Source organism: Corvus hawaiiensis, chromosome 3 (assembly GCF_020740725.1).
Source record: "Corvus hawaiiensis isolate bCorHaw1 chromosome 3, bCorHaw1.pri.cur, whole genome shotgun sequence".
Lineage (NCBI taxonomy): Eukaryota > Metazoa > Chordata > Aves > Passeriformes > Corvidae > Corvus > Corvus hawaiiensis.
This window is the reverse complement of record NC_063215.1, coordinates 107,541,467-107,565,290: the sequence shown is the minus strand read 5'-3', so window position 1 is coordinate 107,565,290 and position 23,824 is coordinate 107,541,467. Positions and strand designations below refer to the sequence as shown.

Sequence of the window (23,824 nt, the reverse complement as noted above, 5' to 3'; positions counted from 1 at the left end):
AGTATGAGCAGAACAGAATGACTCTACAGAGCAGGGGAGAGATACTGAAGTGGTAGTGATCTCACATAGCCAAGCTCAAGTATCTCAGAACCACTTGTATTGGAAGGGACCTCTTGAGACCATCTAGTCCATGCCCCTGTTCAAGCAGAGACAGCTAGAGCATGTTGTCCAGGATCACATCCAGCTGGGTTTTCAGTACATCCACGGACAGAGATACCATAATCTCTCTAGGTAACCTGTTCCAGCACGCGACCACCCTCACAGCAGAAAACTACACGTGGTGTTTATTAGAAAGTACAGAGACTCTATAGAAGAGTCAGTACCTGACTGTTACTCCAGCTGTTCTGTGTGGATTGCTGGTGCAGGAAGGACATTGTGAGGGACCTACCTGCAGCTATGTTCCCTATGTGGCTATCCCACAAACTGTCCAAGAAAGCCGAACTGTTGGCAACAGCCTGCAGTCCACACCAACCAGGAGCTACTGCACTCTAAGGTCAGGCTGTACCCAAACCAGGTCTGCAGTATGGGCCAATGGCCAACCTTCTCTATCCCAAACTCTGCCGAACTCCAGCAACTTGCAAGACTCTGTTCACAACCTCTGGAGAGAGCAGCAGCTCATTAGTGCTTTGAGGCTGGTGTGACACCTAAATAGAAAACAATAAAGCTGGACTATTTAAGAGGGACTGCAATTTTCAATTCTACCAGAAAAGTACAGAGGAATTTTAGACAACACTGTTCCCTTGATTTTCATCTGGAAATCCATGAACTGACTGTATCACCTATGGTAATACCACCAACTTACCCCACCCTCCAACTGCTGGAAAAAGACAGTATCTCCCTTTCTGAAATGTTTCTCACCTCTTTGCAACACTCACAGTGAAAACATACACAATACACGATTCCCCATGCTCTCAACCCAATTTCTTAATTTAACTTTATCATTTATTTCAGTAAAGCATTTGGGGATTAACCTTCAAACAAAAAAAGCTAAATTCCTCACAGAACAGCTTGATTTGTAAAAACATGGCTGAAGTAATGTGTCATTCTTACATGCAAGATAGCTGATGCACAGCCAATTCTGATTCTTCTGTCTTTTCTGTCCCTTCCCTGAATATTTACTAATTGCTTTGCCAAGGGGCTTTTCCTAGTTCCACACACCACCAGACCCTCTCCCCAGTTACCAGCATCATGCTATGCACAAATGTGGGTGTTTTTTCAAGCATTTGGTATTCTCAACAATCTTCCAGAAATAAACACATGTATCAGTCAACACCTTGTACATTTTCTGATGCTAGTCCTGGTTTGGTGATTTCAGGTCATGCTTTTCAAGCACTCCCTGCCCTGGATGCAGCACCTATTGGCAGTGGCCAGCATGACAGCACTGGCCAGCATGACAGCACTGTCTTTTGGTACTCTAAAATCTGTCATTCCACACAGTCATAACCTCACTCAATTCAGAGTAGTTTCAAATGCAACAACAAAATAAAAAAATCTCATTCACAGCCTTGCTTGCCCTCACTGCAGTGTTTTCAGACCTCAGACACCTGCTCTGCTGTCCTCTCGGAGTTTGTGTATCCAGGCCTTTCACAGATCAACAAGAGTCTCTATAATGACCTGGGCTGATTTCTCCTTTACAGAGCTCAGCTGCATTTATTACAACCCAGAGTATTCAAAAGAGGCCTTATCAGTCCTCCTCTTGGGAGAGCAGAAATGTGGAAAACAATTTGACCTTCAAAAATAATTCACTGGCTTTTACCTAGAGGCGATCTGTCACAAACATCGTGTAGCTCATTTCACAAGGCTTGCAACAGTCTCACCCTCAAATACAATCATCTCTCTGGAGATTTTGTACAAAGGCAAAGGTATAGACACAAGCATAGGGCCACAACACTATCTCTCAAGCATGAGCCCTAGTGATAAAGATATTACTCACTGCTTCAGCAGAAGGCATTTCCTCAGCCCAAGAAGGAATCCTGCAGAAAGGAACATCCCTTCAAATGTGTATTATACTACAAAACAGAAACTATACCTGGCAATAGCTGGCTTTGCCTTAACAAGGAAATCCATGCACAATGCCCTTCAGCCAACAGCAGTTCTCAACTCCTCGAAGGCAGATTTGGAAATTCCTTGCTTACATCCCTCCACAGCAATCTGTTTGGTAGAAGCCCCCGTCCTTCAGCCAGGAACAGCTGCATCAAGACACCTCCCTTGCACTCTAATTAAGAACAGGCACATCACTTCACACCTTGCCTTCAGGACAGTGAGGTACATGAAAAATTATCTAATAGTCAGTTTCCCTATACTTCCTATTATCCACTTTTTGCACTCCTCTACTAGACAACCACTTTACTTGGAGCCTCTGTCATGCTTACAGTGCTCCAGGTCCTCTGGGAGGCAACCTCATTTCTTAGCCAGATGCTGCTTCCTCTATTCCTTATTTTCTAATCAGTATCACTAGATTGCACAGACCAGTGTACCAATAGTTCAGTGTAAGTCTCCCCACTGTCCTTATACCCTGGCAGACAAAACAGTCCCTGTTGCTGGACCTCACTTGAATCGCAGAACATAACAACTTTCTCAGCTGGATGACTTAACATGACATCACATATAGATGGAAGTTGAAGAGAAAACTATAAAAACCACTTGCAACTTTGGATTCTGATTGTTAACATGCACAGTGACTTGAATCACTTCCAAAGGGCTTTTTGCCTTACCTTGCAGCTTTTTCAGGACAGCCACTTCCATCTTGAGAACCTGCTTGGGCTGCTGAGCTGATTCTACCTTCAAGGCCACATTCTCACGGGTCAGCAAATCCATCGCCTCATAGATCTCCCCAAAGCCACCTCCACCAATCTTCTTCAGCTGGAAAAGTACAAAGTGGTTTGGTACAACGTACACAAGAGGAAATATCAAGCTGCCTCTCAAAAAGCCAGCTCCTCGACTGTGTAGGGAGAACAAGCTCAGCTCCCAATCTGTGCTGTGCCTGAATCCCTTCACTGCACAGCCTGGCAAAAGTCCAGCTACCCACTTGACTGTGCTATGTATAAATTCTTTGCTGTTACAACAAAGAACAAGCCTACCAAGCAATGACAGGTGATACTTTTAAAAGCAAATGATAATGCCTATTGACTCCATGATGTTCTTGCCAAAATTCAAGGAAAGACCCTTCAAGGAGATAGCAGAACCACTGTCCAGAACATGGCAGATGCAAACTGTCATTCCCTCCTAACAAATACATCTCTGCAGTAAAACATAACCATGGTAGTTAAAACTAACCTTTCAAGAAATAAGTTAAATGAAGTTTGCATCACATTCAAAGGATTTTAAAAACAGAACAAAACATCCACTGGAATCTTTTACAAGATGCTTTACCTGCTCTGGTGGTAAAGTTACTTCAGTGTCACATCTCAAAGAACTGCCAACTGCATTACCTCAAAACTGGTGTACAAGCCACCAGTACAGCTTCATTTGCTCTCAGTCTCTTCTTCTTTTTAGTTTGAAACTCAACCAAATTATGCTTTTTGTGTCTCTAAGCAAAATTAAAGACTGTTTCACAATAGGATTCCACCACTTCAGTTGACATAAACTCAAAGCTAGAGATGTCTAAGTTTCATCATATTTGATATGTACCTTCTAGAGATAGATTGTCGGCCTGCCTGCTCTAGAGGAGCCACCCATTCAGGGGGCAAGTCAGGATCCTCTGCCTTTCCTGGAAGGTGATTCCTTGATCCTCCTCCTGCTGAGACTTGACAGCATATGTGCATATAGTTATATATAATCATGTATAATACAGACTCCTCATGTGTTGCAAGTGTAAATGTCTATGCAAGGACAATTATTTTATATTTGTTTCTCTTAGATATATTTAAAGCCTACTGTGCTGCCCCAGGAGGAAATTCAGGTTTACAGCAGAGATAGATATGGGCTCCCTTGATTTGCTTAGAACTTGTTCATTGAACCAAGCTGCAGCGCTTCCCTTAAGCATTTTTTGTTCCCTCTCAACAACTGCCCTGGAAGTCCTGAGTGCCGCTTCTTTCCAACAACAGCAGTAACACTTAGAGAGGAAATGAAGTTTTGGTCAGACAGATAGTTAAACATGGATTGTACACAATGTTTAATGAGGTTTAGATGATATTTTAGTGTCTTCTGTACCACCAAAGGCCAGTCCTGTGCATCTGTCCAGTTTGCTGAACAAAGGGCCCTGCCGACCAAGAGCAGGGTTTTTTCCTCCCAAAGGTGACCCACATAATTTGCTCTTCTGGCTCCCAGGTCAAGAAAAACAGGTCCACATGAAGAAGGCAGTTTTTTCCATATTAACAGCCTGACAGCCAGCCTTGTCTCTGAAGCTATTACTTGATAACCCTTTGAAAGTTGCTGTCCAGAGCAACCTCTTGTCATTTTTCCTCATGACCTTCCACAGGGCCAAACAGGCATATTCCCATAGTAAACAGCCCAATAACTAGGTCAGCACAGATTATTAATAAGTTATTACTGTGCAGCCCTACTTCCAGTTGGAAATTCACACTTAGCGAGCTGGCTATTAAAAATCTTTCTTTCAAAACAGTGCTGCATTCAGCATAGCAACAACACGTCAGCTAATACTTCAGGATTCATCACACAAGATCATCTGTTGTCTGATACACTCATGAGAAAGGAAAAGGGACAGTAAAAGCTACAGAAGGCAGAAAGGTAAGCTGGGATCTGGAGGGACTTTAAGGAAGATTAAAAAACTCCCAGTTAGAAAATGAGTAAGATAACAAGCAAAAGTCAACAGCAAAAAATACAACACAGCATAGGTGGGATGGAGAAAAAAATATAGGCTACCCAAACATCTCACTGGGTAGATTAATTCAAGAAATAGATCTGGGGAGAAATATTGCTGAGCCAGCACAGACACACACAACGATCCTTTTCCACTTATTTGCCCCAACAAATGCTCTGATGGTCCCACACAGTTGTCAAAATGCAAAGGTACTACAATATAAATGGAACAACACAGTGATATGACTAGGATAGGATCTGTAGGAAGGTCCAGTTGTGCATGATGCACAGTATAGAACACCTTGCTCTAGAGGCTCTCACTGAATTAGTTGGTTGTTCATTTTAGGAGTAAAAAAATGATCAGGAGTCTGGAAAAACTAAGGACAGGCTAGGACTGCTACCTCAGAAAAAGCAAAGGAATGTGTGCATCAGACAAGCAGGTTCAGGAAAAAAAGTACAATACTGGGACTGCACACCTGGCAAAACAGCCAAACTGGAGGACACATAAAAGCCTACAGAGAAACAAATGGGAGATAACACAAGATCAAGATTGGAGCTTCTGCTGAATCAGAAAACTGACTTTATATACACATTCCAGCCAATGGAGTGCTGTCAAAGCTGCCTTTGCTTCCTTGCATCCTTGCTCACACTCTTATGGAAATTATTCTCTGGTATACTTTTCCTGGCACACCAGATGGTACCATCTATTCAACATTACCACTAGCACCGCCATACTTCTTGATTTTTCGGCAACATCCAGAGGCCATCAGCAGCCATTTCCTTTCCTTTGTTCCAGAGCAAGTTGTTGTAAGTCAAGGTCTTGGCTGAGTTCAGGGGCTTATGACACATCCATTGCCTCACTGTCTGAGTGCTCTGTGGGAGTTCACTTTCTAAGGTGAACTCAGCACAGCCTTCTGTTGGACACAAAGGAGAGACGGGCACATACCACCCAAAAACCCCCAAGCCAGTAATGAAACTGCAAACACAAATTCAAGAAAGAGAATGAAACATCTAACTAGAATCACCTAAGTGGTAATCATGAGTCATTAGCCCATGTTAAGCCTCACTGCCCTGGGAATATTCTCTTCTGGTCCTGTTTCCTACCTTCTACCAGCCCACTTACTGTTAAGATTGGGATACAGACTGACAACACCAGCAGGATTCATTCCACCCAGCTGCACGAGCCTGTGTGTCAGCTGGGTGTCCACGCTGTGGAATCAAGTGAACAGTTCATCTGATCAAACAGGGAGGTATCTGGACTTGCACACAGACAATCAGTAGTTACACAGAACACAGATGGCTCCCTTTCAAGTCTCCTTTAAATATTCTGAAATATTTTGGATTTATCCTGAAAAAGAGTCTTGTAGCTCAATCTTTCAAAGCCTACTAAAAAAAACCCCAAAACAACAACAGCAACACACAGCCTTCTCACTAAGCAAAAATCAGTACTTTCAGACACAGTTCAAAAAACCAAGGCAACACACAACCCCAGTCAAAAATAGGCTTGAATACAAATTTAATCTTTTATTCCAGAAGCATATATGCCACCACTGCTCTAAACAAAATCTGCCTTCCAAGGATATTATATAAAGACTAGACCTTCCCAGGATAACATTCCAGGACCAAGGCAGGAGTGGTTCAGTGTCAGGATCGGTGGCAATACCAAGGAACAGGAATGTGTGCTCTAAATCCAGAGCAAAGGACCAAATGAAAAGCCAACAACCTTTAGTGAACTCAGCCAGGATCAAGGCTGTCATCCACAGGCTTCAAAGGTTTCACACGGTCAAACAGTGACACTGTGGCTGTCTTCTAGGAACACTTGTATAGCCAAGCCTGCAGCCCAACTCAATGGGCTACTTGATCCAGAAATGGCCAGTAGACCTCATCTGACTTAACAGCTGAGGAAGAGCTGACCTACGTTCACCAAACTCTCCAGAGCCCACTCAACTTGCTTAGGAGGATCTGATCTCAAAGGAAACGAACTCAGGTAAAACAGGCATGAACTGAGAAGCCAATCAAGAACTCAACCAGCCACATTCTGAATCATCTGAAGACCTGTCAAAGCCCACTTAAAGCAACTCAGAGTGAGACCAAAACAGGCCCCAAGTCTGACAAAGAACCTTCCTTATCCCAGGTTCCCTCTTGGAATCATAAATGGCCTTTGTGAGCACGACAAGGTAAAGAATCCATGGAAGTTTTGTGCAGTTTCCAGCAAGGTTTCCAAAATAAACAGGAGAGCTTCAGATCAAGAAGCTCAGAAACCTGAAAGAAAACAAAACATGGATTGCATCTAGCAAAAGAACATACACATGTACTCGAGTCATCACTTGTGTTTAAAGCTCAGTGCAGGAGCTGCCAGCTCTGTCTTGCTAATAAGTGTCAGTTGTGAATCCCCAGTAAAAGGCATTAATGTGAAATAAAGAGACACATCAATTCAGCTTTGACATCCATACCTAGTTCAAAGCAAGTACAAGTTACGTTTGACTTTGTTCCCTCCCCTGAACAAAGCTGTTCACATCATTCAGAGCACACGTGCATCAAGATCCTCTGAGGTCTCAGCAGAAGTCATGAGGTTCCAGTACTGTCTAAGTTTCATCTAGTCAAAGCATCAAAAACATCTGCAAGTAAAGAATGATGACTAAAAAGAATACTTCTAAATCTACAAATTTTGATAAAAACCATAAGCACACCCTGTCCATGTCTTTTTTCACAAAGAACAAAAATATTACTGCTGTCAGACAGCCAAACTTTACTGACTTCAAGTGACAGGAAAATGAACTACCAGCAGGCTAACTGCAGAGAACTAGCATCTCCATTTGTCAAAGCTTTGTCAGCCAGCAGAAAGGAGGAAAGGAGGAAAGGAATTCAAGGAATACATTACAGCAATCTAAAATTAGAAATCGGCTCAATAATGGAAGTATGCCAGCACTAAGAGCTACAAGGTTCAAGCTGATGCCCAGCCAGAGACAGTCAGAGACACTGGGAGGACAAATTACACAAAAGACCTTCTGGCAGTTGCACCCCAGCATCCCATAAATATGCCACACACCTGCTTGAGCAGGATCCATCACCCACAGCAAAGCTTGGACAATACAGCAGGCATGTTCTGGGTTAGATTCAGTAAGGTCTGTGACAAGAGGAAAAAATGCTACTCCTGACATTACAGCTGTATGTATGCTCACTTTAAGGTACAGTCCCCTTCTCCTCTGTCACTTGATCCTACGCTATTTCCTTGGGCCACCAGAAGTATTTTCAGTTTTTCCAGATTACTCCAAGCCCCTCACAGCTCGTGGTTCTGACTAGTCCCACACCAACTTAAAGCAAGGGGAAGGCACAGAAGGCCTGCCTGAAAGGAAAGGGTCTGCATTTTGCACTTTTTTGGGGGGGAGTGGGGGGGAAATGACTGTTCAATGAAGGCTCACAGTGCACAAGTCAGCTAGCGCATGGTCAAATTCCCAGCTCTACTCAGAGCTGCGGAAAAGGATTTCTCATTGCTATTTACAGCCTTTAGCAAGGCATTTCTCAGAGCCTTCAAGTGGGGCAATGACCTCACTGGAGTATTTAAGGCTACTGTGAGACATTATGAAACATAAAAGGTTATTCCTCTAGTTAGAGGTAGTTGTTGTTGACAATGCAGCTGCATATTTCTATCTTTTCTAAGGCAGAGTTAGTAGGTAGAGCTTCTAGCAGGCCCCAGTCACAGATTCCTGCAACAATGAAGCACTGAATCCCACACTTAGTGCCTCTACGAACTTCAAAATTGGTTTAAAATGTTCCCCTGAGAGCATCACTGAGCATATTTGAGACTTTATTTGGAGTTTTTGGTGCTTTTAAGAGCTCTGCTGTTGCCAAGAACAAAGTTACCTTGTTTAGACTTTGTTACAAAAATACTCCTATCATTTACAGAAGTTTTAGCACTCCTGTCAATGAACGAGAAACTTCAAGATTGACGAATAGGGAATGGTACGAGCCAAAGTTAGCCAAGGTAAAGGAGAACAGAGAATCCCAGAATCACAGAATTGTTAGGGTTGGAAGAGACCTCTGGAGATCACCTAGCCCAACCCCTCTGCCAAGACAGGGTCACCTAGAGCAGGTGACACAGGAACCCATCCAGGTGGGTTTGGAACATCTCCAGAGAGGGAGACTCCACTATCTCCCTGGGCAGCCTGTTCCAGGGCTCAGCCATCCTCAATATAAACGAGTTCTTCCTCATGTTAAGGAAGAACCAGTATTTAGCAATCATGCACCTGAAACAAAGGCATCAAGGAGAGCATAGAAATTCATCTTGGCAAAGAACATGCACCAATCTAACCAAATTTTAGGCTCTGGGAGAATTTCCATTTGTGCAAGGAGAGACAGATAAAAGCTGCAAACATTATTTTCTGAGACACTGGTGAGCACAGGGCACATTTCAAGTCCTATATGTCAGTTAACCTGCCCATGGATCATCTCTCCAAAACAGGTATATGTGCTCCAGTCCAGAGCTGCAGGAGCACAGCAAAGCTTTCCTTCAGCGTGACAGAAAGCTTTGGGAGGGGTAAAGGAGTTGTCTCCATTTTGGTGTCTAATCACAGAGAAAACTGAGCTTCTCCATCTGCTCTCAAGAAGCAAGGAGAATGAAGAACAGTTTGAATTGCTAAAATATAAATAGGCTGTTCAGCAAAAGGCCAGACAGAAAAGTGAAGGCTGTGGAGAAAGCTGGAACAAAGTGAAGAGAGACAGGCAGTGGGGAGCAACAAGAACAGAGCTCAGCTGAACTGCCTACGTCAACACAGAGATAAGGCACAAGCCAAGTCTAATGAAAGGATAAGGTTTTGTCTGAAGTGGGCCATTGAAAAATAACCTATCCACAGCCTGGAACTGAAGTGAATTCAGAGTCCCAAATTTGTTTAGTCCTCTGCTCTCCACATTCCACTGCAAAACTCACAGGGCCACTGTACCACAGCCAGTCAGCATAAAGAACAACTCAGCACTACTACTGCAAATCACTTATAGTTCAGACTAGTGAGGCTTCTGCTGCGAGTTTAATGATTCAGAGAGTGCTGATAATCCCAGTTAAAAATTGAGGCAATGGCACACATGGGATTTAAATGTTTTTTCAGCATTTGAAATGCAAATGCCAGTCCAGCTTGCACAACAGATGAGGTAAGAACTAAAACTCAACATATGATGATATCATTTTAAGTATCCTAATAAATTTACACAGAAGTTGAACCAGCTGGTTAATCATGGACTTTCTGACTCTTGAAGTAGCTGACATTCCAACCTGAAACATTTGGTTTTACCTTATTTTATTGTAATGCAATTTATTTATAGTCATGTCTGTAGTATTCTTTGCCACAGTAATTTGAAATCTAAGTTTCTTACTAAAAAAATTATTTGAGTGTGCTGCAACATTTCAATACTACCTAAAAATTCTTGGCAGGTTTAGTCTTCTGAAAATACCAGTCTAAAACCCTTCTTTCTGCAGTATCTTGCTAACATATCAAATCATACCACTCCGCTGTTGCTTGCCAGAGGCCAGGATTAAGTAGGGAAGTTGCTGTACTACTGCAGGAGGAGGAGGGAGTCTCTTTGGGCCATTAAAGCCAGAGCTACTCACCACTTTCCAGCGATCTTTGACCACATAGTTGGTCGGGAGAATGTCGACCTGTTCCCCTCCACCACTCATGTTTGGTTCGTCCTTGATGACTGCTGCTAGGCACTGCATTTGCCAGCCAGAGAGTATTTCAGTAGCTCCCAGTTTAAATGAGCCATTTATCTGGGGAAATAAAAGGGGCAGGGGGAATGAATGACAAAATTATTACAGGTCGCAGTATAAGTACATGCTGCATTTCCACAGGTTTTGTTTATGACTAAATCAGAACCACCCTCTTAGGAGAGAAGGCAAACTCACCTTGCAAACACCAGAGCTCATTCCATGCGTAACCTGACAGACACAACCGTACTCCAAGTCAGCAGCACAAACTGAAGGGTGACAATCACCAGCTACACCATGCAGGATTCCACTGCTCTTGGGCTTGACAGTCAAGAAGGCAAAGAGAACCTAACACCAAAATGTTGCAAAGGCTCTTATTGTTACCAAGCAAAGACGTCTTGCTTTAGCAGAGCAGCTGCTACCTCGGCAGCTTTTATGGCTTGCACTGGATGACATCCAACACAAATCAGAAAGGTTTGCCAGGTATTGCACTCAATAAGCCTAAAAAGTCTGAATAGGGTAGAAGGCCAGGGTTACAGACACATCACTGTAATGAAGAGCCAAGCAGAGAAGATGGGGATGGTTAGAAAAGGCTTCAGCCAGGTATAACTTAGTCATCCTCATACCCTACACGCAGTGCTAAAGATGATCAAATTAAAATACAGAGAGATAAGTTGTGCTTGTGGTGTTCATCTTGCTCCTTTTTCCTGCCTTTATATGGAGGTCCAGATAGCCTATGCTGATATTAATTTTAAGGGGTTTTTGTTATAAATGTTCTACAAGTACTTTCAGAAACACATTAACTCGGCTTTCCTAGAAGAAAATGAATGAGACAGGCCTAATAAAAGATCTTCTTTAGATATTCTACTGGCTTTAGAAGTAGGCCAGATCTTGGCAATCCTATTTTCCTTCCCCCAAAATATGAATATTTTCCTTTCTAAAACTGAGTGTTACTGTAGCACTCTGGTTGCAGACTTAGATTAACAACATAAATTCCAAATTTTTTAAAAAGGGTAGAGCTGGTCACTCAACCATCACACTTCTTCAGGTTCAAAAAAGGGAAAAAAGTTACCAGTTAATTATGAGCTCAAGTAGAGAAAAGAACTCATTCCCTAGCAATAAAAGGGCTGAGAGGGAAGGCTAGGAAGTGGCCAGCATGTAGTGTGCACAAGGAAGCAGCAGACAGAAGTATGTCAAAAGTGCAAGACAAAGGACGATCAAACAAAACATGAACAAAAGATCTCAAAGAGACCTTATAAAAATCTTCACAAAAGATGATTTCACTCCAGATATAGAAGATAACTACATGAAAAAAAAGAGCAGCAGACTAACTCAGCAAGAGGGCTGCTGAGAAATGTTCAATCCAACATCTGCTAAAGGACAATCAAAACGATAGAAGAGAAATAAGAAAAAACTGGGTATTAAAGAGATTCAGAAGAAAGGTGCTGCAAAATGTTCTGAATTCTCACTGAACGAGTCCTGCATCTGTATGGGGTAGCTGTGCTTTCAATCATCGGGTACTGAAGTAAGAAATTGGAAAGAGAAAATACCTGCTGTGTTTGGCAGCACAACATTTGTGCTGCTTCTTCTAATGAGCAGTGGAATGCCATTCCCAGGCTCCCTCATGCTCACCAGAACACCTGAACTGGCCATCTCTAAGCTATCAGTGGGTACTGAGCACACAACCTCCCCGCACATCACCGCAGGAGGCACAGGACAGAGAATGCCTGCAAAAATCTCCCTTAAAGTTGGCTTTTTGTCTGGTATTTAAAGAAAAATTAGCTAACTATAGACTGTCCCAAACTTCCAACATTACGAAAATACAAAACCCCCCGACATAAACACACAGAAATAAGTATCCCCTGCCTACTCTTGAAGGTCTCTTCACATCACTTTAGTGTAAGATTTCAGTCTGGTGACTCGTGCAGGAAAAGTTAATTCCAAGGAATAATTTTAGAGGAGAGACAGAGCATGAAAGCCCATGAGCACTCAAAGCCAGGCAAGGTACGATCGCTTTCCTTGGTGCACTATTCCACTTCCCTTTATCAAAATTTTAATACATATGTACAAAGATATCATGTCTGTTATTTAAAGGAATCTGGCTTTGAAATAGAATAAAATCCTCCTGGGCAGTACCACGAATAGCAGCCATTTGGCAATACGGAATTACAGAACTAAGTTTACAGATATGCTCTGGTATCGCCAGAGTAATTCTGCCAAGGCAAATGCCAATTTAATTATAGTCCAAAACAAATTCCAAGCTGTTTACGATCACAGTAGCAGCGCAAATCCATACTTTATTCCTGAGGCAGTATAAATACTGCAGAAACATGCTCAAGCCTAAGGGCCAAGCATTACCTACATCCATAGCCAGACCTAACATGTTAACCTAAGAACCCAGGAGCATCACAAGGGGCAAAAGAAGGAATGAAGCTGCCTTTGTGCAGAAACCATCAGCACATCTAAATTATGCTTTTAATTTATGCATTATTATAATCCCTTCTAAATTAATAAAATGTCATGTAAATATTGTTTGTCCACCATGAAAACCTGCAGCCAGCACTATGCCAGAGCTGACTTTGCTAACAGAAGGGAAGAGGCAAGAGATGGTCTGTGGAAGAGTGGTAAGGCACTACTTCTCCTCCCCAATATACAGCAGTGAGCATCATTTCTGCATGTTAAATGTTACCCAAGTGTCTTAAACCCAGACACTATACCACTCTCCTTACCTCTAAAATGTGTCAACCACTGAATGTCAAGAGACATAATTTAAAGTACAGTGACTGTGAAAACAAGAACTTTCAGTTTGTCTTTTCCTATAGGAAATGGACAGGATGTCAAGAAAGTCTTGTACCCCTGTCCCCACTTAAGTCATGCAAGGGAGTTGAGCAAGCCCAAGATACTCTAAAACTGCCTTCCTAGAAATAGCAAGTGAAGCACAAAAGAAAGCAGCTGAGAAATAAACAGTGACAACAGTAGGACCAAATTCCATCTCTTGGCCAACCTCAGCATGAAGAAGTGTGAAATCAGCTCTTCCATACTGCCATCTCCTTCAGCCAACTATATAAACTCCACAAACACATAAACTTTATAGTTTTATAAATTTAGTTTTGGCCTTCATAACAAAAGAAATGCAAAGCACCCCATGTTCACCAGTTCACTGGAAGTGGCATGAGCAGTCTGAAGAGTCATTTTATATGCTTTTCCAGCTTTTATTCTCTATCCTAGATATCCATTCTTTGCCAGCTTAGGTTGGGATACTGGCCTAGATGGACCTGTGGTATGACTCAGTATGGACCAAAGTGTGTTTTGGTGAGGTACTTTCAGCAGAAGGAGTGTATATATAATAAATAGGTCTCCTTTAGCCCTTCAAGGAGGTCAGAGAACAAAAAATAAAGAACTGATAGAAGAAGTCTCATATACACAGCCCAATCACCTATCTTACAAGGTTCTCTTTCATGCAAGCAAAATTTTAAACAGCTTTATTGGAAAAATTATTTCTTCATTTTACAGGATTATAGCACTCTTAAAATTAAACTTATAAATACCAAGCATGCCCTGTGGGAATTCCTAGTGAATAGATGAGATCTTTCCTATGTTGGCTTGCTTCAGTTTCAGCATACTATGGCTGGAGTGCTCAAAGTACAGCCACACTCACAAACATCAAGCTCAAAACCCATCAGACATGGGGTGGTTATTAAACAGCAGAACAAAGCTACGGAATTCTGTCTCTCACCACCTTACTAAGGGTCCTGGATAATCTTAAGTGTCTTAATCTCACTGTGGAGGAATTGCAATATCCCACTTTATTTCAGGACACATCCTTACCTCTGGAAGTCTACAAATTAGAGCAATTTAGACTGCTGTAACCCATGACCCTCTTTACTTGACCAAATTCCCTACCATGAACCACATCAGGAGCATGATCCACCTTAAGAGCAGACCCCAGAAGTGTTATGGAACGTTGATGTAAACTACAGCATTTTTTTGGGTGAGACAAAGTTGGATATCTGCAAAACCAAAAGAAGTAACCCAATGAATTGCAGTCTAGAAATCAGATCAATCTCCCTGTCCAATACCTGCATGGGAGGAACAATTTAAAAAACAGTTGTAAGAAGAATTTAAGCATAATTCAGCTGTTCCCAACAGGAACATGAATGAAACAGATGGGGTGGGGAATAAGATGAGAACATAAAAAGTAGGACTGAGAATGCTTAGAAGTAAGAAAACAAAAATGAGTGGAGTTTCCAAGTGCCAGTGCCCAGCAGCACTAGGGCTCAGTTAATGGCAGCAGTAGCTGCATGGACTCAGTGTCCCTCACTGCTTTTCCAACATCATCTCCTTCCAACACACAATACCAACTATAAAAATTAAATCACTCACATTGAAGCAAACAAAAAAACCCTTAAATCTTTGTATATATAAGTTGTACCATGCGCTAGCATTCTGCTATCAGGGTAGGAATGCGTATGACAGTACAGGAAAGAAGTTGATTTAAAAAAAAATGCAGTGCACTGGACTAAGAGCCCCTCAGCCCTGGAATACACCATACTCCCTGCTGAATTTGAAACAGCAATGAAAAACAAGCCATACACTGTTAAGGTAGCTCTCACAGCAGGAGCTTGTAGGGTTCTGAATTGTTCCTTGAAGACTCGTCTTCCTTCACTGGCTGCCCCTGCTGCAGCAAACCCTGCTTAGAGAGTAGGCTCAACTCCTGTCAGCTGCAGCCTAAAGTCTCCTCTGTGACATATTCTTCTCATAGGCACGGAAGGGCATCAGCCTTAGAAACTCTGGACTTGCTTTTCATAGCATTTCACTTCTGTAAAAATCGAAACATCTAAAGGTGAGGTTGCAAGATGCTGGGACTGTTTTTCATCTTTGAATGGTTTATGACCATTAAGGAGTGACTGGGAAAAACAAACAAAAAAAACTGCAATCAAGGCAGACTGCAATCAATCAAGGTCCAGATTCTCTCCTAACACGAGGCTGCACTGAGCAGAACATACATATTAAACATGATAACAGATGCACCTTGACAGCATTATTATGGCTACCCAGTTGCACAGCCAACTGAACTATCACTGCCTGCACAGTGAAAGTAACAGCACAGGACTTGAGGAAATCAAACAAAACCCCCAAACAAACAATACCACACTGCCAGAGACTGCATTCACACACATTACAGAGCAGTCAGACATACCAGTAATTTCTGTGCCAAACCCACCTATCTGCAGGGAGAATCAGCACAGGTAATTATGACAACAAATCATTAGGAACGCACACCAGATAAGCACGCCTACGCTGCCAGGGGTTTATGTGATCCTAATCCTCCCCAAACACAGCTCAGCAGTAAAGTAAAACAATGGGGAGCAGGAGAATTTGAAAGGAAAGTCTATTATCTTCCACCAATCTCCTTGACAGAGTTGCTCCAAATTTGAAACAAGCAGAACATTAAATCCAACACCAGGAAATCCCTCTGATATCATAACCAGCTCAACCTCTACTAATTTAACAGGCAAACATTATGGTTTGCCTACAATGAACATTTAACTGCAGCTTAAGTATATGTACCTGCAAAATCAATATAAATCACTACTGAAAAGCTTGAATAGTCTGCTGGCAGCCAAAACAAATATATCTGAATAAAAGCAAGTACTAAACAGAGGTTGTACTTATGATATCAGATTCAGCCTACACCTGACACACAGGGCTATGTTGTCATCACCTGATCCTGGACCAGAGTGCGACCAAATCCTCAGGTAATGCAAAATGTCCCATCAGGAATGTCCTCTCCCTTCTCTCTGCTTTTGTGCAGAGCCTGTTATTCCTGTTCCACCAAATGTAGCCATTCCAAGTCAGTTTTCAGAGTGGTCAACAGGACCTTCCTTGAGTCCTTATTCTTGGAGAACAGGATTTTATCTTGAAAAAACAACTCAGGCACACAGCAAACTGATAACATCTGTTGCTCAACGGTCTTGTTATAACCTATTATATCAGGTTATTAAAAGGCCCACAGCCTGAGATCAATCATTTTAAACCTCCATTCCAGAGAAAGCTGTGTTCATCTTACCCATTCAGAAATTTTTGATAGATGCAGTCACCATAATTACCAAGTATTAAATAAACTTGTCAAAAAGTTATTTAGAGTTTATGAACCTAACAGTAAGTTCTTGATGAGAGATTTCATAATATGATTCAAATTCTGGAAGACAGGATATTTTGCTAGGAAAATTCATGTATTTATAGATTTGCCATGCAGACTTCGTATTACCAAGCACTTTCATAATAAAAATTAGCCTAAGTGGGGCAACTGCCACTTGCTGCACTGATGTCATATCAGACTAAATGACACTAAATGGGACATTTTTTCAGTCTTCAAGCCCAGTGCTGATCACAACAGAGATTCTATTTGTTATTACACAGAATAGGTTTCCTGAGACTGACAAAAACATGACAAATCATGCCAACTGTTAGCCACTTAAATCATCCCCCTACAGCCCTTCTGTAACCATTTTCCCATTTATGTAAGGAACTCTTCCCTCTAGCTGGTGCATGCTCAGGGGAGCAGATTCATCCTTCCTCTGCTGCCTGCAAATCTACAGTTTCATTCTCTAATCTTCTATCTCATCCCTTTTTAGTTTACAGACAGCTTACCAAGGAAAATTTCCTGTCTGACCATTCAGGAACCACTCTGGGAGTCACACTGGCACCACTGGACTTTTGTGCCCTTACAGGCTGTGTTCCTCTTGTGCTCTTCATGCCCCTTGCACGTGCCTCTCAGTAAATGGGGATATTTGGTCTGGGGTCTTATCCGGTTTTATTTGAGTTCTACAGAGTCTCTGGATGAACCAGCCAGCCAGCCCTACATGTCCCCATGGCCTTTGATTGGCAAAGGGGTGGCACCAGTTCATGGCCCCTTGCCTGGGCCTCCAGACATTTCCTTCCTTCCAAGGCATTTCCTGCAGCTCCCACTGCAGCTGCACACCCAGCTACCCGCACCAGGTGTGTTCCTCAACAACTCTTCCTTTCTCTTAATTAAGTATACCTGCTAATGTAGTAAAAGGAAAAACAAAACAATTTTGAGGTGTTGAACCCCTGTCCTTCTACAACATTATTACAAATAACAAACTTAACAGAATTAAAACTTAACAAGATAGCCATAGGGTAGAGTCCAAGGTTATACATTCCCATGCACAAATACTTAAATGATTCCCAACACAAAATCATGAAGGATTCTCAGAAGCCAGTCATTTATCAACTGGTTGATCATCACTACTTGTTTGATGTGAGAATGGCATCTTCAATTTTCCTTACCAAAATCTTTAGCAGCAAACTAGGAACACAATAAAACAGTACATGGACCGCCCCACACAGGTTGTAATTTGGATTTCCTAAAGAATGCCTTAACTAACACTTCCCCTCCAGGCTGTATATAATATACCTGCATTTCAGGTGGAGTGGATGGATACCACTGAGCACACTTACTCTGCTCTTTGAACTCTTTGTACATATAGAAAACATACTGGGTCAAGTGTTCACATCCATCCAGTAAACTGGTCTTCACTGGGATTTAAGTTCCTGGTATAGCTAAACACCTTCCAAAGAGAGTTTGTGATTCTTTTTATGTTGCTACATAAATTCCTGGAGCCATCCGTACCCTTTGTACTTTGTTAGCCATTGCCTCTGTTCCCCCTTGGGCTTTATCTAAACCATCCAGGCAGAGGGATTAAATATTTCTTTGGCAGAATCGGTTTTACCTCAATTGTCCCTATTCCATCACCATTTTGGGTTGCTTCCCACTTTTCCCACTGTCTCTCTTCTTCTGTTGAGCAGTCCTTCTTACACAGTCCTGGGGTCTATCAAATTTGTCCTTTGCCTCTGGTCACTGCCGCAACAGCGCCATGTCCCAGAGGCTGCCTGGCCACAGCCTTTACAGCTGCTCTGGGGAGGGTAATTCCTACAGATTGCTGTAGTGCCTCTGGTGTGGGCTGGGAATGCATCCCAGCAATTTCTGCAGGTAACTGTACTGATTCTAGCAAATTGCGTATTTCCTCTCCACCACACACTCTCTTCCTTGCTGATATGAAAAATTCCCATTCTTTCCATAAGACTCTTGCTGCATGACCCAACCCAAAAGCACACCAAGAGTCCACACAGATGTCAACTCATTTTCCTCTGAAAATTGTTGGTGCAGCAACGCCGTAACAGCTCAAGCTGGTGCTTCTGAGGAAGAGCCTCCAACAAAGGAGTGTCTGGGATATTGCACCCTCACAGTCTGTGCACTGCTTCCCGTGGTGATATTTAGTCTATGCAAGAACATCCTAGAAAAACACACAAAAATATACAATAATTCTTGTACATGCAAGCATGGTCTGTTTAATTTCTTTCTGCACTGCTGTGTGAGTCAGTTTCCAAGGAACTAGGGTGTTGCCAAGATTATGGAGAGCTTTACAAGCTGGTCTGGACTGCCTCTATAAAAGCTATTTCCACGTGTGTCAAGGATGCCATCTATTCCACAACTGAGAGTACCTGCCTGCACTCTCCCAGAACATGCCAATAATTGCTTCCCATCCAGGAGTTTTCCTATCTGTGGAGTTAAGCAGCTCTATGACTGAGGCATGTGCCTTCTCATTCTGCAATTGGATTTTACACCAGCTTGTTGTGTCAGGGAAAAAAACCCTAAAAACCAACAAAATCCCCAATGCAAACAAACAAAAAACACACCAATAAAACCCCCAACAAAACTCTAAAATGTGATCTTCTGGACAGATTCATTGTCATAAACCACATTTATACTTTGATCCTTAACTCTCCAGTGCTATGCCAAGTAACTGGATTCTGAGAATTTCCTCTTACAGAACACATATGGTCAGAACTTGTTTCTATAAAAAAGTATCATGAACCTTATGCCGTATTTTAATGTAAAAATAACTTTCTATTCATAGCTGTAGTAACGTACTGGAAAAGTAAATTTTGTACATTACTTGGTCAATGCTCACAGCAATTTTTCAAACCTATCTCAACCTGCAATGAGTAATTGTGCATTCTGTGCTCAGCTTGCCAGAGTAAGCTGGCTCCTGGTGAATGCTTCTAATAATAAATACTCCACAGACAGAACAATTACTGGTTCAAGTCCAGCCTGGGATGTTTGGAAGGGGAAAAACCTATATAATCTCATCCCAATCAGAAATACAGGCAGCAAGGTTAAAGAAAATCTGTTTTGCAAAAGAAGCAACAAGCACACCAGAAATGCCAGCTTCTGAACTGCCACCAGACTTGAAAAGAGGCTGCAGGACCTATGCAACCAGATAGCTCTGAGCCCTGGGAACCAAATGGCTCCTGACATTTCCCTCACATAACTGTCACAAGAGTGACAAACTACTTGACTACCTGCCCTTTGCATTTTCACCTTTTACATTTTCTCTTTTGTCCTGTTGGCTCAATGGACAAAGCCCCATAAGCCTTGTCTCTGCTTGAGAAGCAACCACTCCTTATTTCTTCATAGAAATGGGGAACAGCAGAAAGGAAAAGTGCATCTTCAACAAAATGCTTCTGAATACAACCAAACTCACGCTCAGACATCTATGAATAAGCCACAGAGGTCATGCATACAGAGCAGAGCATTGCTGCAGAGAGAAGCACAAAAAAAAGGGAGGCAATTCTGTCCTTGCCTACTGGTGAGAGACAGTAGAGTCCAGTAATCCATGCCTCATGCCTACTAAAAATCCTGGATCAGAAAAAAAGGCTGGAAGGTGCCTTCCACTTGAAAACTAAACTCTCTAAAATGCACGGAACTTAGCCCACAGAAATCCCAAAAAGCAAGGAAATGTAGTGGAGAAGTACCTCCCCTCCCTATCATGAAAATTTAAGAAACTGAAGGGTTCTGCCTTTCCAGCTCATCTTCTGCTAGAAGGTGAAGCCTGACAACTACAAATTAGTTTTTCATTGGTATTTTTCTTAAGGACAGGATCTGAAACAAGAAAGATGGTGGATTTTCTTTTCAGACCAAGGTTGAGCACCTCTAAAAAGGCATGCTTTAGCTACTGTTAATTTTACTAAAAGCAAAAACACACCAAAAAAACCAAAAAAACCCAAAAGACCCCAACAAAAAAACCCCCAACAACAACAAAACAAAACAAACCCCAACAACAACAAAAAAAGCCAACACCCACCCCAAAATCATATTTTAGGTGCTTAGGTGCTAATGAATGAAAGGTGAGACTTTAATGGGAGCACTGTTACACTATTACCTACATTACCCCATAAATCCTACAAACCCCAGTGCTGGATCCACAGCTCCAGGTTCCTAATTAGCCAATCTAAAAATCTGCCTCAAATGAAAAGAAGCAGTTCCCCTTTCTCCTCCCAGCTTTGAACTGGGGTATGTAAGATTCCACCATGGGCTAGTCAGCCACCATGGGTTCAAGTGGTGACCTGTACTAGCAGAAAAACTATTCCTCTTCCTAATAAACAAGGGCATTTCCTTGGCTTAGAGCTTCCTGAATTGGTTCATTGTAGGCTCAGTCAAATGCAAGTGGCAGCACAATGGAGGAGCAGTACCTCAGATCCATTTCAGCCTCAGTCAAGCTGTGCTCTGTGTTTGTCTCCACAGCAGGAAGCTCTTGGCCTTCTGTGAGATCAAAGGATTCAGTCCCTTCTGCTTAAGAACACTGGAGTAACTCTGCCTGAGGCCACCTTTTTTTTCCCAAGGAAAACAAAACTTAAAAGAAACCAGTTAGTTTTGATTAAATTACTAGCACAACTCTGAGACTAGTAAATTTTAGAAGTCTAATGCAGCTAGATTCTGTTTAAATAATTCAAGCCATAATTAGACCACAAAGTCTAAGTCTCCTAATACAATGTCACCACAAAGGTGACTTCTGTTCTCTGGCTGAGGTGGTACAGGAAGCAAACAACAAGCAACTTTCATAAAATGAGGGAAACAAGCCAGACAATTTATTAGAGCGTCCAATCAAGAGGAGCACTGTGCTGATGCCTCTGAGAAGGTGAAAGTATCAGACAGCTACACCATACCCATATCCTTGTTTCAGTGAGCAGAATAGGTATCAAGAATTTAAACTGCATGTCGAGAAGCTATGGACCAGCCAGGGGCAGGAGTGGCAGAGCAGGTGCTGGGAGGCAGATTCTCACAAAGAACCACAGCTTCAGGGAAAAATGGGCTGAATTTTAGAAAAAAACACCACACACACACACACACACGCAGAGAAAGAGCAGTTTCAGGATTATAAGGTATTTAAATGAAACCCAGAAAACCAAAGAGATGCAACAGGTTTCAGAGGTAAGGTAGGGAATGAGGACGCATGGATTCAAGGGTGAACACGGAGCTACCCAGGCACGTTCTCCAGTGCTCCATGGAAAAGGTACACAGAAAAATGCCAGGTCACTCCAGGAGAGAAAGAGTACTACACACTACAAAATAAACAGACAGACTCATAGGAGATAAAGAAGTAATTTTGTATCAAGGCTAAATGGAAAAATGTAATAGTAAAGCTACCCCGTAAGACCAGATTAAAGCAGCAACAGTGATGTGCCATGTGAGAACAGATGGCCTGTGCCTTTAGGAAACAGGAGGCAATGGGGAACTTCAGTTTCCTCATGCAGATCAGCATTACCAAGATGAAATTTTAAATATAACTTACAAATAATTCCACTTTGTTGAACAGAAATGTATCACCTTTAAAAAAAACCAAAAGAACAAAAATTCTTTGGCCAGTGCAACTTCTACTTCGTTTTATTTCTGACTTACTGTGCCAACAGAAGGTTTTTAGAATAGATGTGTGCAAAAGAAGAAAACAGTACAAATGATTCCAAGTGATGATGTTTTTTCCCGATGATGTAAAAGAGATTAAGTAAATTCTTACAGATAAAATCTAGATATTTTCTACCCATATCTGACCAGCGGCCAGCCAGCCAGTCTGCTAAATGATGGACAGATAAGAAATTGAAAGACTGTTTGAAAGGAAGATCAGAAAGAAGATGCCAAGGATTTTTGGCTGCTGTTTATTTTGAAGAGCTCTGCAGAGGATCTAGAAAATCAGTCTTCCACAACAGACATGTTTAGAAAACTGAAGATTAAAAATTAAACTCAGTGGCAGGCAGAAGGGAGAAGCCCTGATTTATAGATCTATTAGGAAAGGCTAGGTGCTTTTAGGAAGACTCAACAAGCACACAGATATGTGTGGTATCAGGCCAAAGGCCTTAGAAATTAAGATGTTCCAGGATAAAACTAAAGTTCCTCTAAAACTAATAACTGGCTACAAGAGAGGAAAACACATAGGAATGCAGAGCTAGGTTTCACAACAGAGTGCTCTTAGCACACAGGTCACACCTTGTGTACATAGAAAATTATTCAGGCCAACAAATAAAAAGGCTGAAAAGCTGCATCCTGCACCACCACGGTGGTAAGGGGTGTAACCAGGGCAAGCACAGTGCGCCTGTCTTCTTAGCCTTTCCTTGAGCATCAGCTCTTGGTCACTGGTAGAGAAACGACTGGAGTGATCCGGGGGTTTGGCCTGAGCAGTCAAGTTTATGATCCTATAATCTAAACCTTTTCACCAGACATCAATGTCTCCTCATCTCTTTGTCTTTTCCCATGACTGGGAGGACACCAAAGCTTTGGACCCAGGCAGCTCCTGGGCTGACAGTGGCCTCACAACATCTCCTACTGCACAGACAGAGAGGAATCCACTTCCATCTGCCACAGCTGACACCAGCTCTCTTTCAGAAGGCTGGGATGCCTCATTTCTTCCAAGAGGAGATCTCTGCCCACAGGCATTCTCTGCTCTCCACTGCACCTATCCAGCTGGGGCCAGTGCAGGATCCAGTTTGTTCCTTTCATACTGCTCACCAAATTAAAGATGACACAGCTTGACACCAAAAGGAAAGGGCTTCCAAACACATCTTATTTGATCAGCTCTACAGTCCATCACGCTGTCAACATCTTCCTTCTCAACTACAAAAAAAAGCCTCTCCCATGTGTGCAACTCTTGAGTAGTGGAGAAGGCCCAACAGAAAACTCTGTGGAAGTGGGTAAGACCAAAAGGGGCCAAGGGACCGTGAATCCCATGAAAAAACCTACTGTGGCAGTTTTCTATTTTGCCCGTTGAGCCTAATATGTTGATGTACCCACCAGTCTCCAGAAAACCAGAACAGTTCACATGAAAAACCACTTGATACAATAATGTCCAAGCCACGTTGCTACTGCTAGCTTATTTTCCATATTTTTGGGGAGAACTGTTGTGGCCCTCAACAATGTGATATGCAGGTGCTGGGCACTGTTGTGGAGAAGACCATGGACTGGCCTGACCAACAAGGATTGCCACTGTCCAGTTTGGCCTGACCAAC

The 23,824-nt window shown here is 42.3% G+C and overlaps 1 protein-coding gene across 2 annotated transcripts in view; it reads right to left on the bottom strand.

Annotated features, from left to right (window-relative positions):
• Positions 1 to 23,824, bottom strand: part of TTBK1 (tau tubulin kinase 1) — a 109,060-nt gene that overhangs the window by 81,947 nt on the left and 3,289 nt on the right. For both annotated transcript variants that reach the window (XM_048299205.1, XM_048299204.1), the window contains exons 2-3: positions 10,364 to 10,522; positions 2,715 to 2,862 (exon numbers count right to left, since the gene is read on the bottom strand). In XM_048299205.1, the coding sequence (XP_048155162.1) occupies positions 2,715 to 2,862; positions 10,364 to 10,471 (256 nt within the window). In that variant the 5' untranslated portion in view covers positions 10,472 to 10,522. The remainder of the gene's footprint in view (positions 1 to 2,714; positions 2,863 to 10,363; positions 10,523 to 23,824) is intronic.